The 14,282-nt window shown below is 35.0% G+C and overlaps 2 protein-coding genes across 2 annotated transcripts in view; one reads left to right on the forward strand and one right to left on the reverse strand.

The window, feature by feature from the left end:
* Window positions 1-102: 102 nt before the first annotated feature.
* On the reverse strand, window positions 103-5,014 carry LOC124291739. Its single transcript, XM_046728812.1, has 2 exons — window positions 4,778-5,014; window positions 103-4,312 (listed from the first exon to the last, which is right to left on the reverse strand). The coding sequence occupies exons 1-2, from the start codon at window positions 4,963-4,965 to the stop codon at window positions 4,003-4,005; spliced, it is 498 nt and encodes a 165-aa protein (XP_046584768.1). The 5' UTR covers window positions 4,966-5,014; the 3' UTR covers window positions 103-4,002.
* Window positions 5,015-6,519: 1,505 nt separating this feature from the next.
* The window catches only part of LOC124291678 (tetraspanin-5-like), a 38,423-nt gene continuing 30,660 nt past the window's right edge, over window positions 6,520-14,282 (forward strand). Inside the window, exon 1 of the mRNA XM_046728729.1 lies at window positions 6,520-6,784. Coding sequence (XP_046584685.1) covers window positions 6,686-6,784 — 99 coding nt within the window. The 5' untranslated portion in view covers window positions 6,520-6,685. The remainder of the gene's footprint in view (window positions 6,785-14,282) is intronic.

The raw sequence follows: 14,282 nt of genomic DNA on the forward strand, positions 1-14,282 counted from the left end.
GAGAAAGTGTAATCCCAAATATAACATGTAACATTTGAGCCCTTTCTAAACTTGATATTAGGAAAAAAAGACTTGATTGAACAAATAGTCAAGAACATAGCATAATGTAACAAAATACAGAGTAAACATTTATTCTCGGAATAGACTAATAAGTATTCAAACTATCTAGGTGTATAACACTGTATATATATGTAAGCTAAAACTCCATAAAATCAACAAAATGATATAGACTTACATTGTCAAGCTGATACAAGCAAGAAAATAGACAAACACAAGTGGTTTTCATTGTAAATCTGCATATACTTTGACAGAGGAATATGAAGAATGTGTAAATATGAACAGCCAATATTCGCTGTAAACGTAACAAACAATATTATGCTTTGATCAGTTGACAGTGCCTAATATGTTCAATACTGTATGTGTTCTGAAACATATCATGAATCTATATCTTCCAAATAACAGACCTCGCAACAACTGATAGTAACTGACATGTTTCAATACAGTCTGGTTACACAGCACCTCAAATTAAGCTTTGTTCCATTAATTCATGACTGACCACAAGATCAGGGACAGGGACACATTTATTTTATGTTGTAGGCTTTGATCATTAACAGTTCATGATCATTAATACAGTACTTACTGACTATTAAAATATTGATAATGTTATTGCATCATTTTACTGATAAGAAATAACTTACAAACAGAAAAGAGAAGTTGGTTGGATTGGAGGGTCTTAAAGACACATTTCCTCAAAAACATTTTTGATTTTAAACAAATCACCAGCCTAAACCCCTGATATTAAATAGCCAATTCATTTTTCTTTATCTGGATTTGCTACGTGGAATGTTCACTGATTTTGTTTGCCCAGATTGCCCCTTGACCATAGCTTAATCCAAAATCTGGAAAATGTCACAAAAATAGAGATCATTTGCTGAGTTTTGTTCTGTTTGAACAAATTGCACCAATTACATCACATACTGTCTAAGTCGACTTCCAAAACGAATTTTGGCTTCAGATGCAATTTCTGGTTGCTGAATTAACTTCATTCCTCCTTTTTGGCACTGCGGTCTTTGGAAAATAGAACTTTTAACACTAACAATACAAATGCCCTTTTGTTACAACAGACATATTTCAAATACATGAGTGAATGTTCAGTTTTATCACACATCTCAGAGTTACTCTAGTAACTTTTATCTTTATTTGTGGAAGATTGTGCAATTAACTATAGCGTGTTGGTTGTGGCAGCAACACAGACAACAGGAATGATAACCACATGAAACAGGTGCTCTGAGGATATTTTTGTTCTTAATGCCACTGTGGTGCCCCCAGCAGTGTAGTGTTTGAATATAGATGGGCAATACTGAAAATATCACTGAGAAAATATGGTTTGACTATAAACCATCTCTTCTCACCACATTCAAGCACTGAAGGCAGCGTTAGGATAAAATCTTTAGACAACAAAATCATTAATCAGAAATACTGCATAATCTACAAATGTGTACATTCAAACTTAATAAGTTAAATCTTTAAAGCAGTTTTGTTCAAGAGCTCCATCTTAATCAGTGTCTGAAACTAACCCAATCACCCTACTAGACTCAAGGACTTGGATTTCCTACTGGCCATCCTGGTATATCCAGTGCATTATGTGTATGTCATGATAAATTCCCTGGAACCATCAGACCATTGGTTTGAATGCTGTTCATATGACACTACACTAAAAATAGACATCCAATCAAAATGCATCAGTGTTTATGTTTGTGACAGGGAGAAGTTGTGATATCTCCAATACCTGACTCAACTTCAATGTGCTATCACAAATACAGTTTGAACATGCTGAAATTAAATGGCTTCTTTCTCCATCTTATTACTAAGGAGGAAACATTTCCAAGCTGTAACATTTGTCATTAGAACAGTCTTCTGATTCTATTAAATTTGTGGAGTGATAGTTGGAATAAGGTGATGAGTTTGAACAAAGATATATGCCGTATTCCCGATATTGTCAGAAGAGACATTTTGATTTGTCATTGATATTATGCTCAGGTGCAACATAAATACTGTGCAAAGTTAGAGATAAGGCAGCATGTGCTGTGAGGTCACTTCTAAATGGTACATATGGCAGCTAATGGGTATTCATCATAACATAACATCTGTTATAATACATTGGATAAAAGAGGATGCTTCTTGCGATAAATGAATTATATTTTTCATGAAACGAAACAGAAAAACATGATAAAGAGCAGCTGTTTCATTTTCTCAATTCTTGCATATGTAATCATTTCAAATAGTGATGAATCACAAATAACTACCAAAGAAAATCAGTCCAGAAAATCTTGTCCCGGATATGAACAAATGTTTCAGCCATACAGGCTTGTGCACTAAATTACATAAACACAAACTTATGTTATTTTCTAAGGCCAGACCAATTTTATTCATTGTTTTACGGATTTTTGTCCTCAGAAAACCTAAATGCAGGAGGGGAAAAAATAAATAAAAAATCACCAGTCAAAGCGAAAACCCACATGAGTTTTTCAAAGGCATTGTTTTTCAAGTTAACACTCTCTGAGGCTCTCGAAGGACTGATTTCTAACACAAATATTGTTAGATAATTCAGTTTAAAGTTACTGAGAACAGATACTGGTGTTTTAGTGTCCAACAAACTGCTTTGCGTAGTCGAAGTCTTGCTTCCGTGTATCTTAACATTAGGATTTTATTTTTCGAGCAGGGAAATTGGTTTTTTTCTTATTCTTGAAAAAAATACGACCGGCAGATCTGTAAAACAAGGAATAAAATTGGTCTGGTTTCATGCTGCAGTTTCTCCTTCCAATAAAACATGACGAACATGTCAAATTCACATAATTTACCACAGATACACACCTTAAAAAAAGGTTATGCAATATATACCACTAAATATTTCTTTTAAAAATTTCCAAGTGTCCCTTGCAAATATCCATGACACAGACCTCTTTTCATAAATGATAAATGATGGAAAACTGGAACGAGGAGACTGCTGTATATTCCTCCAGATGGTCCTGAGTACTTGGTCACATCATGTATGGGGCAGTGGGGTAGTCTAGTGGTTAAAGCGTTTGCTCGTCACGCCGAAGACCCGGGTTCGAATCCCCACATGGGTACAATGAGTGAAGCCCATTTGTGGTGTCCCCCGCCGTGATATTGCTGGAATATTGCTAAAAGCGGCGTAAAACCAAACTCAGTCAGTCAGTCACATCATGTATACAGCAGGGGAGGCAGCCAAAAGGGCAGTCAAATAAATAGTGCCATGAAATACTTAAGTAGTGGCATGGAACACTGAAATAGTGGCATGGAATACTTAAATACTATGTCATTGCATACCACTAATCAGTTTTGGTTCTACATTTGAATATGACTTTGTCTCTTGTAAACAATGTTTTTCATCAGAAAATACATTCATGATCTATTTTTTAAATGGTTATTTTATGGAAATGGAAACATAATATAGTTAGCAGTTCATAATTATTTTCCAGGTGAATTGTTCTAAAGGCAACATAAATGATGCAAGCATCAGAAATATCTATATATGATATCTACACATAAAAGTGTGGTGATTTGCTAATTTGTACATACTCTCAAAGGTATATATCCCATGCATCAGACTCAGAGCACTTCTACATAAAATATGAAGGCACATTCAACAAGTAAACAAGTAACTTAAAAAAATAAAGAAATGTGTTTGCAGACTAAAACATAAGTACAGCAAATTTCAAGCAAACAATATCCCTTCAACCCCTTGTAAATATTGGGTACTGCACTGATAATGATAAACACTAGCAAACTGGTTATTGCAAATTGCAAATATCAAAAACTGCTGTTGTAAAACATGTAACAGCATGTCACATGAAGAACATGTAACGCAATCCACACAAACCCTCATCCTCAATCACCGATCATTTCTAGCTATCAACACAACACTCAACTGGCACTCATTATTTCGACTAGAGCACAGAGGTAGTTCATCGTACTAAGTTAAGAAGCTTTGGATAATCTGGCATCAATGTATTCAACATATTCTCTGCCAATAAATAACAGAACAAATCCTGATCCAAGACCAAATATGGTCCTTACAACAGGTTGTGGGAACAGCAGACTTTTACATGTTGCCCAAAACAAAACAGATCCAAAGTTGAAGAGAAATGAACCAAACACACTGTAGAGAATTCTTCTTTGAACAGACACCTGTTGGAGATGTTTGCTTCCAAACATGTACAAGCCCACTCCAATGTGGGACTGGAACCACAAGCTGTTGGCTACAACAACATGATGGTCATCAAAGAGACTGAAAACAAAACGTAAAATTCATTAATAACTCTGCTTGCATCTCTTTAAATGGTGGAGTACAAAACAATATTAGAACATGTATGTCCTCTGTTTGATTCATTTTATGTATATTCTTACACTACAATAATTTGTTTGGCAAAACGCTGAAAGAGTACTTGCATTCGTGCAAGATGATCTGGACATAGCTCACAGAGATTTACTATAGGTCACTGACAGATACTTATAACAACTTTTCCCTTTCCAGTAAATTGTACCACTACCATCATGACTTTCACATAGAAGAATTATAAATCAAGAGCATATTTCAGATATACCATTAGAAGAAGGATAATCTTGTAATGTATTTATCATATGTAAATTTCTCATAATTATGACAAGAGCCGGCAGTTCACAAATCATCAAGGAAGTTATCTCCCCTGATATACGAGCCGGTGCCCTTCTCAAATGACACAAAATCACTTACTCCCGAAAACAGTTTGGATTCATGATGTGCGCTGAAAACAGTTGGTAACTCACTCCCCCGAGTGCTGGCAATATCTTGAAGCATACATCCTCTTTTGACACTCTACGTAATCTTTCGAGAGGTCCAGTTGCAGCAGTGCCACTTGTTGATGTTTTGTCGGAAGCTGCCATATTGCTGTGTGACGTCATCTATGTAGACAAAAGTATTTGTGGGTGTAAAAGTATAGGTTATTTTTCAGATGCTTCCCCAGATATGAGAATAAAATGCATAGCAATTCCATTTGATAACATATTTCACTTTATAATAATTGGATATTCTTACGGTACAACAAATTTCAATAAAATACTATTTCCCTAAATCATACTTATGACTTCAAATCAAGTACAGTACATGTATGCCTTGAGCACTGGACATTGAAGGCTGCAGGCGAGAAGTGATCAATACCCAAATAAAACATAAGTGTACTTTCAGAAATACTGAACAGTACCAGGTTTGTTACAACTGAACAGGTTTATATACTACAGACATAACCAAGTCAGTGGTCTTGTCAATAATTGTAAGTTATATATACAGGTGCGATCAAGTCATCAATGGATTATTTGTGTAGTACAAACATACACAATCTTGCCATAGACATTACCTTTTCTACATGTTCTATTATTAACTTCAGTGAGTGTGAAGAACAGGAAAAAAATGTCTTATGGCTCATCATTTTCAATGACAACTACGATCGTTTATTCCCAGCTCCTTAGTCTGCTTGAATACATTGGGTGTTGATGTCAGCATCAGTTTCAGTTTCTACGATGAAATGTAGAACAACTTTGAGAGGATAGTATGTAACAACGATTTATTATTTGATGAAGATAAGTCGGGAAAATATAACATATTAATATTTAATTTAATATTTGATGTTGTAGGTCTATATCCAGCGATAATAAGCCAATTCAAACATATCACAATTTGCATCTGATGATAGTTTTACGTGCACTGTGTATTCTGTTTCATACGTTCGATTTTAATCTATACATGTAAATTTACACTGTTCACTGGATGGCATAATATGTTGTAAGACACGACGCTATCACATGCGTGCACACAATCAACGGTACAAATATAATTAGACCCAAAGGCATGGACTAAACATTCAAGTATTAATTCTGAGTAATGTCTTCTAAGAGTAGGGATATAGGTTTGGACCTTGATTATAGACTGTGAAGGATAAATACTTGTATCCATTAATTCTGCGCGGTTCTCCAATGGTTCAGTGGCAAGCTTCCAATAATCCTTAAACCCTTCATGCAAATTGCTATGATCAAGCGATTGCGATCTTGTTATCCAATCAGCTGATCATCACTACACACTAACTTGGCTGTCCGTGAGTGAGTTGTTAATTAGTTGTGAAAGACTTTGGCATTTACTGGTGTGAACTCATGTGATTAAGCATGATTATTCCGCCAATCCTCCCTTTTAGTAACTGCCTAATATTGCAATGTACAAAATGTTCATTTTATTCAGAAACACAACATAGTTTAGACACTCAAATTATTTATGATAATTGCAACAGTGGAAATAACATATCTAAATGTTTCTAGTAAAGAAATAAAGTAAACTGTAATACGTACATGCATTTCCATCGCGCCTCCAGCCATGTGTATGTTGGTCGACAGAAGCCCTTTCTCCATTAACATTTATCTAAGAACAGTTGTCAGGTTAATAGACTGGTGATTAAAAGACAACAAAAAGCAGGGAGGTGAAAGGTTGGTGACAGGACTTGTCGTTTCATATTAGGCCAGTATATATGAAAATGTGACAGATCATGCCACAACAGCGTGTTGGTTTGAGTGTAGGATGTATATAGTATAACATGGATGTATTCTGAGCGTGGTCTCCAGTAGGAAAAGGTGCAAAATGCCGCGAAAAACATCAGGACGGAGCAGACGGAGGGACAAAACAGAAGTCAGCAAATGCATCAAGTATTTGATGTTTACTTTCAATGTCATATTTTGGGTAAGATTGTTTATTCCATTTTGTTTGTCACTCTTTGATATTTATGCCTCAAAGTTCACCACATATCGTGCATGTACTACTCGTTCGGTCCCATGTGCTAAAGACCTAATATTGAGTCATACATATTTAGACCAATTGTCTCTAACCGATGACAGAATTCATCTCCAGTATTAACTATTATTGAGCATGCAAAGTGATTAATTACATGATTTTGTTCGTGAACTCAGTTTCTGCTGATGATATAAAAATGGTATGGTATAATTAAACACAAGGAAACAGTTTATGATGGATAGACATGATGGAAATGTCACATTCCTTTCCTGTGTTGCAGGTTTGTTTCTCAAATACAATCTAATTGAACTCAGAAACAGTAAATTGAAATTCCAATCTAAGATGAGTCCAGTGTCTGTGTGTTGTCAGTTTTGGTTTCAGTTATAACACTGTTCTCACTGCAAAGATAATATGTTAGATGAACATTTCTTTTATTCCCCAAGGAACCCCTGGGAGTGTATTGACTTATATTCTCTTACTGTCAACCTTTTTTTCTGCAAGATTATTATTTTGTCTCCCATTTACCATATGCATAGCAGGATGAAACAGGTATGGAATAAATTGTACAGTTAACACATAGGAAAATTAACCATTCTTTAAAAGTCCAAACGTATAGATCTACAAACGTATGATTAGCTGTTCAACACTTTTTCTCAATGTGGAATAAAACCATTTGACTTTAGTCAATTTCTATGCTTCCAGTGTATAATAATGTTAAAATTCCTTACATACTGGCCCTTAAACAAAATATAAGAAACAGAGTATCCAACCTAATGTGGACTGAACTAGAGACCCGTGCCAGTTATATTCGGACAATTGACGTAACATCCATAGACTTACATGTTAATTTAGCGTAGCATAAATAATTTTTAAGAATTTAATTTTCTTTGATCCAAGTCAAATTTTGCACATTTGTGAGGAATCATCTTACCTACAATCACATAATTTCTGTTTAATTTTCTGTTGCTTATTTATCGAATGGCAACAATTTAATCAACATATGTACAGTGCCGTGAACTCCTTTAACATGGCGGCATATGGGATTGTGCATTGTGGAACTATATGTAAGTTGATAAATGTGATGTCATTAGTTAAATAGTGGTCGGAAAATTGAACTGAAATTATGTGCGCAGAACAGAGATGATTTCAAATTTGCCTGTCAAATTTTACAAAGATCTATCCTAAACTCACTTCATGAAAATTATTTATGCTACACTGAAATAACATGTAAGACTATGGAAATCATGTCAAGTGTCCGAATATATATGGCACGAGTCTGTATAAATTGTCATGCCGACTGTGTCAACTTTTGGAAGATATTCTGTCATCAGTTCCATCTTTTCTTTCATTCAACTGTAATAATTTGTTCCCAGAGCTTGACACAAAATCAAAGCACAGTTTTTGTTCTTTTCCCTACTGAATATTTCTTTGTCACTCAGTATTTTACGAATCAATATTTCCATCAATCACGTATGGTGTTAGTTTCTATTGTCGAAACATTATGTTAAGAGAGTATAATTGATGATAAGTGAATAAATCTAAAAAAACACCAGAAAATTTCAGAATTGGACGAAAGGTCTTCACTGAAAGTTTAACATTGCATGCACACTAATCAGGTTACTCCAGCATGATGCCTTTCACTGTTTATAGACTTTCTAAATTAATGATTTGTGATTTTTGTTCTGATGGTTAGGTTTGCTGCCAAAGCTTAACTAAAAACTCCTTGACATGAAATAGGACTGTTAGTCAATAGCAGTCTGAATAACAAAAGATGATTTTCCAGAAGTTTCCATAATTCAAAACAAACCTAACATTCATATTTCTGAAACATCTGTGTACTGTATTTTCCTCCATTTTCCAAATAATATAGCCCCATGACTAATACTTCACACAGTCTACTTAAACAAACACAAACATAATAAGGACAAGAAAGACCCTCCTTCCTTTTCAAACAGTCATAATGGGGATGTTACTGGTTAGGGTTTGTGTCAAGATCCAGAATCTTAAACATGTGACTCAAGAGTAAGGTGACCTCTAATTTTTATTCAGCAAAATGAACAAACTTGCAATTTAAACATTTGACTTTGTCTGTTTCCAAAACAAAAGCCTGATTAAGTATTTTTAAGCATATAAGGCTCCATACAAAACTAAAAAGACAATGAAACAGGCGAAATAAAAATAATTTGAAACAGTGTCAATACGTTCAATAAAAAACTATCACTGTAGAGTATTATTTCGATACAGACTGTGCAAAGGGAGTAAAAACACCTACAATATTTCAACACTTTGTGAGGAGGTGTCATTTATCTTGTCACAGGGTTTTTACCATAATTTGCCAACAAGACCCATTTCATTAAAAAAAGAATTGCAACAATGATTCACACTTGTTATTAAACATATGAACATAACTTATTAATAACATATTCTCGACAGGTTATTTTTCAACACAAATCCTTAACTGTCGTGTTTAACATCTATCACACATATCAAAGCTCAATGTGGCCTCTTGATATATGAGGTCTTCATCTCATTACACTGCAAACTGCTAGAGTCTGCTTTTGCTGGAACATTCTAAGCCCTCTTGATGTTCTATGGATCATACAGTCATTATACACACACTTTGTTCTCCCTGAACCTGCTGAGAGCTGAGACAGAACAGTGTATGTTTTCCTGATTCCATACAGTTCAGGAAATCTTTCTTATACATTTCTTTTTTTTTAAAAAATCATTTTTTCCCATGCGGAACAGAGCTGTTAAGTCTTGCATATTTATACACTAGATTGGATTTTTTTCCTTGAAATACAAATATCCCATAGCTATAGTGCAGGAATAGAGCTGTCTTGACTTACCTTTTTTATAATCCATATTTGATTGGGTTTCATTAAATACAAATATTTCAGTAATTTCCAGGAAAAGAACTGACTAGACTTGTTACATAAATCTTTAATGCTTTTGATTTCATCAAATACAAATAATCCATAGTCAAGATGCAGAAACTAAAAGAGTATGTTAAAGGTGATAAATCTAATGGCATCACATTGTGGCTAGCCCCATTGACCAACCATAAATCTTCCACGATAACATCATATACATTGTAATTCATGGTGCCTTTGTCTTTGACTGTGCATTAACTAACTGAACCACTTGGCACTGACAGATCAATTTCTTTCCCTATCATTTTCTTTGATCACAGATCATTTCACAAAGTATGTAAGAGAAGGTTGACTTTAACTTACCATTTCCAATGATTATGCTTTATTTGTACAGCAAGCCTGAGAGTTCTAAAACCTACATGACATAATTTTTAATGACTTCAATTTTAACTTAATTCTAACATGATAAAAGATGTCAAAAAGGAATCATATTCCTTTTCCTACTAAATAATACAATTTTTAAAACCAATTATGACAATTATCATTCACTACATTTTAGCAGTGCATCCTGTTAATGTTTTGTTCAGATAATATTGACAATTGAGTTAGTTTTAAAAGAATACAAATTTTTGAGAAGTTACTCACATATCATTGATACTGCAGACAGTTATTTTAGCCTCTTGCCCAAAGCTTGAGTAATATGTCTTTCTTCCTAGTACAGGTGTTACAATCTGTTAATGTTAGCCCATATAGAGAAAGTAAAATAACAGTGAGTTCAGCCAGGTAGACTCAAATGTTTATGGTACAGACTGATATTGATGTAAGTTTTTATATTTTTGATGCAAATGTCAATTTGTTCATTTTGAAAAAAAATCCAGAATTTTTACCCTGAGAACAAAATTATTTTATGATGGTGACATATTTTGCATATTTTACACAAATACCCAGCTGGTTTAGTTTCTGTAAGAGGCACTGATTGATTGTGGTCAGACTTGGTGGCTGCCATCTTTCCATGACACTAAGTATCCCATGGCTCATTTTGTCCAGACTCATGAACAAATGATCCATTGGTTGGAAGGCTTTTTCTCTCAGGTGTGAGTTGGGTTTAATACCACTGTAAACAGTAGTCAAGTTATATCCTAGCGTGTCAGCTTAAAGTAGGAGCCAAGCTCAAAGTGATGGGGGTGTCACATGTTTACCATTTTGGTGAAATCTATGGGCACAGCTTCGATGCCACCAATCATGAAACATAATTGTGGTGAACCAACAAGGATGGGTTTCCTGCACAGGATATTGCAGTGGTTGACTTTGACACTTACGCTTCCTTCTCTCAGCAGGTACTTTATGATAAATGTTCAACTTGTAGAATAATCAAATAACCAATGATATGAAATACAATTTTGTAGTGATAGACGATTGTGAAGAACAGGTACTCACTTTGTTTTGACCATTGTTATCCCCCCAGTATATAATGCAGAGGGATATAGTCAATGCCTTGTCTGTCTGTCCGTCTGTAAGCATTTTGTTTCCAGAGTATAACTAAAAAAAACTGATTATTTTTCAACAAAAATTAGTAGATGTATCAAACAGAACCTAAAGCGGTGCCTTTTGCTATTTGCAGGTTTTTGACATTTATATTTTTCTCGATTTCCATGGAAATGATTTGTATTTAGTCTCTAAAGGGAGGGGTGAACTTCACTATCTTTCAAGAAAACTAGGCACATATATCAAATAGATCCCAAAGTGGTGCCTTTTTCAAATTTCAGATTTTGGGGCATTTTTGTTTTTCTTGATTTCAATGGAGACAATTCACCCAAACCGGGTACATGTATTAACCAAGGGCTGAAGTGGGACTTTTGCTGTTTAGCAATTTTAAGAAAATGAATTTGTTTCCTGTTTCCAAAGTTGCAAGTTTGATTTTGACTCTGTTCATAGTGTTGTATTTCTCAGGACCATATTCCAAAAGAGCACTAGGTATTCTTTCATGAAACTGGGCACAAACTAAAAACAGGTGGTAACTGCTGTCTTTTTAAATTTGTATTTATTTCTTTGACTCTTGATATTGCTACCTCAATTACTACTCTTGTATACAGTCTGACAGATGAGACAGAATTTCTCTCCTCAAGTTTGACTAAAGTAACTGTCAGATAATTAATTTGTTCTTTCAAATTTGTGGGGTGGGGGTTGGGGGGATTTGTCATCTCTGACTCTTGTTTATTATAGTTGCTGATTTTATTTACAAGGAAGAAAATCAACTAACCGTCATGGAATAGTCTGCACTGGCTGAACAACTAGATATCACGATAATATTCTTATCTCTGTGATGAGACAATAGGTCCATGTTGCAGTGTTGGACCACTGCCAAACATGAAAGTACTGGGCATGTTTATTGCACATAACCTTACCCTCAATTGAACACAAACCAGGATTGTTTACTGTGACTGGTCTAGATGACATTATGCTGTATCAGGAAGAGCAATTACAGTAACCATGTTTATATTGCTTTGTGTATCTTTGTTGTTAAGGATGTATATTACCCATTACCTATCTCATTGTTATTCTTTCTTATTAAGATGCATGAAGTTTTGGGGTTAGTGGTAGAATACAGGGCATGCAATATAGCGTGATATTTAAGGGATGGGAGATCACTGTAGATACACAAAATCTGTCAATATACTTGGGTTATTCCTTCAGGATCTTAATCAATGTTGGACACTGATTGGGTGTTCGTGTGACGTGCATTTGGAAATTGAGTCATGGTGATAATTTCTGGGTAACATGATGAAGATCCTTGTGACAAGTGAAGGAAGCTGATTACTTTCAGTATGTTATGGGTTCCTAAGAAAACTAGAAGAGAATCCAATTGTCTCTTGACTCATATTCTTTTTTAAACTTGCTTTACCATTCTGCTGGTTTCCCAAAATTGAAATATGAAAAAGTATTAAAAAATGAAAAACAGTGAGTGATTTTAATTCAGGTGATCAGAAATAATTTGAATTTACATATAATCATTTGAACATTTGTTATCAAACTTTGCAAGAGGAATTATTGAAAAAAACAGACTGGAAATTGGATTTAAAAACTGGGATTAAGCTTACTGACCTAAAATACAGCCTTAAAGAAACACACAATCATCTCCTCTTCATCTTCTAAATGGGGCGGTAGGGTGGGGTAGCCTAGTGGTTAAAGTGTTCGCTCATCATGCTGAAGACCCAGGTTCGATTCCCCACATGGGTACAATGTGTGAAGCCCATTTCTGGTGTCCCCCACCATAGTGTTGCTGGAATATTGCTAAAAGTGGCATAAAACTAAACTCACTCACTCATCTTTAAATATCTCTCTCTTTCTTTCTCTCTCTCTCATTTGAGTTGGTTGAGTAGCCTAGAGGTTAAAGCGTTCGCTCATTATGGTGAAGACCCAGGTTTTATTCCCCACATGGGTACAATGTGTGAAGCCCATTTCTGGTGTTCCCTGCCATTATATGTGCAGGAATGCTGTTAAAAGTGAAGTTAAACTAAAACTTACTCACTCTCTCTCATTCTCCCTCTCCCACAAACACACACTAAGTCTTGCTTGTTTGTGATATATCTCAAAAGGTTAGCTGTTCATGTATTGATGCAGGCTTGATAATGATGACAATGATTGTAACTGTAAGTCAAGCTAAGGAATAAAACATTGACACACGTTACAGTAGCATTCATGACATTATCTGGTATGATTTTATCCTGTCTTGAAAAGGCCATGTTTGAGTGAATTGACATCAAATTAAAAGTGCTAATATTACACATGCTGTTTTACATTTCAAGGAATCAGGTAATCCTGTTATTGCTTGTGAAACTTAAGCACCTGAGAGCACACACTCTTTTCCTCATAATATGATAAATCTTGTTCATAATTCAGTCTGTTTCTAGCTTATCAGTGAACAAATTGAAAATGTCATGTGTCAGGTTATGTAGCAGATCACTAACAATCTGATTATAGACCTAACTGGGTGTTACCATAGAAACATTTTGAGATAAACCTTCAGATTTTGCATTGACAATATGAATATCAGATCAGGTCCCGATTTCTCTAAACAAACTTAAGTCTGAGTTTTGACTCAAATTTGATTTCCCATGTAGATAACGATACTCAAACTAGTGACAATTTGGGGTTTTACTTGTTTGGGCTTTTTAAAAATGCATGTTCTTTCAGGTTATTGTCAAACTCAGTTTGGCTTTAACTAGAAATACGAAATTTGTCAGCTGAGGAAAGTGTTAGTCAGTATACTGTATCTCCCAAAGTAGTTTGGTTGTGCAGAGTGATGCTCATGCTATTGATCACTGGATTGTCTGGTCCAGACTTTACAGACCGCCGCCATATAGCTGGAATATTGCTGAGTGTGGCGTAAAACTAAACTCGCTCACTCACTCACCAAGGTAATTTGGAGCATCTTAAAGGGGGACTACACTTGGGTTAAACTGGCAGTTAATTTAAATTATGTCCTTCACCACTTTGCGTGCCTCCAAGTTCACACGTGAGAATGTATGTAAATTTAACAGTTGCACAGATGTGATGACAGCTATTGCATGAAT

This window comes from Haliotis rubra, unplaced genomic scaffold (assembly GCF_003918875.1).
Source record: "Haliotis rubra isolate DU_JTF1 unplaced genomic scaffold, ASM391887v1 Scf5, whole genome shotgun sequence".
NCBI classification, from domain to species: Eukaryota; Metazoa; Mollusca; class Gastropoda; order Lepetellida; family Haliotidae; genus Haliotis; species Haliotis rubra.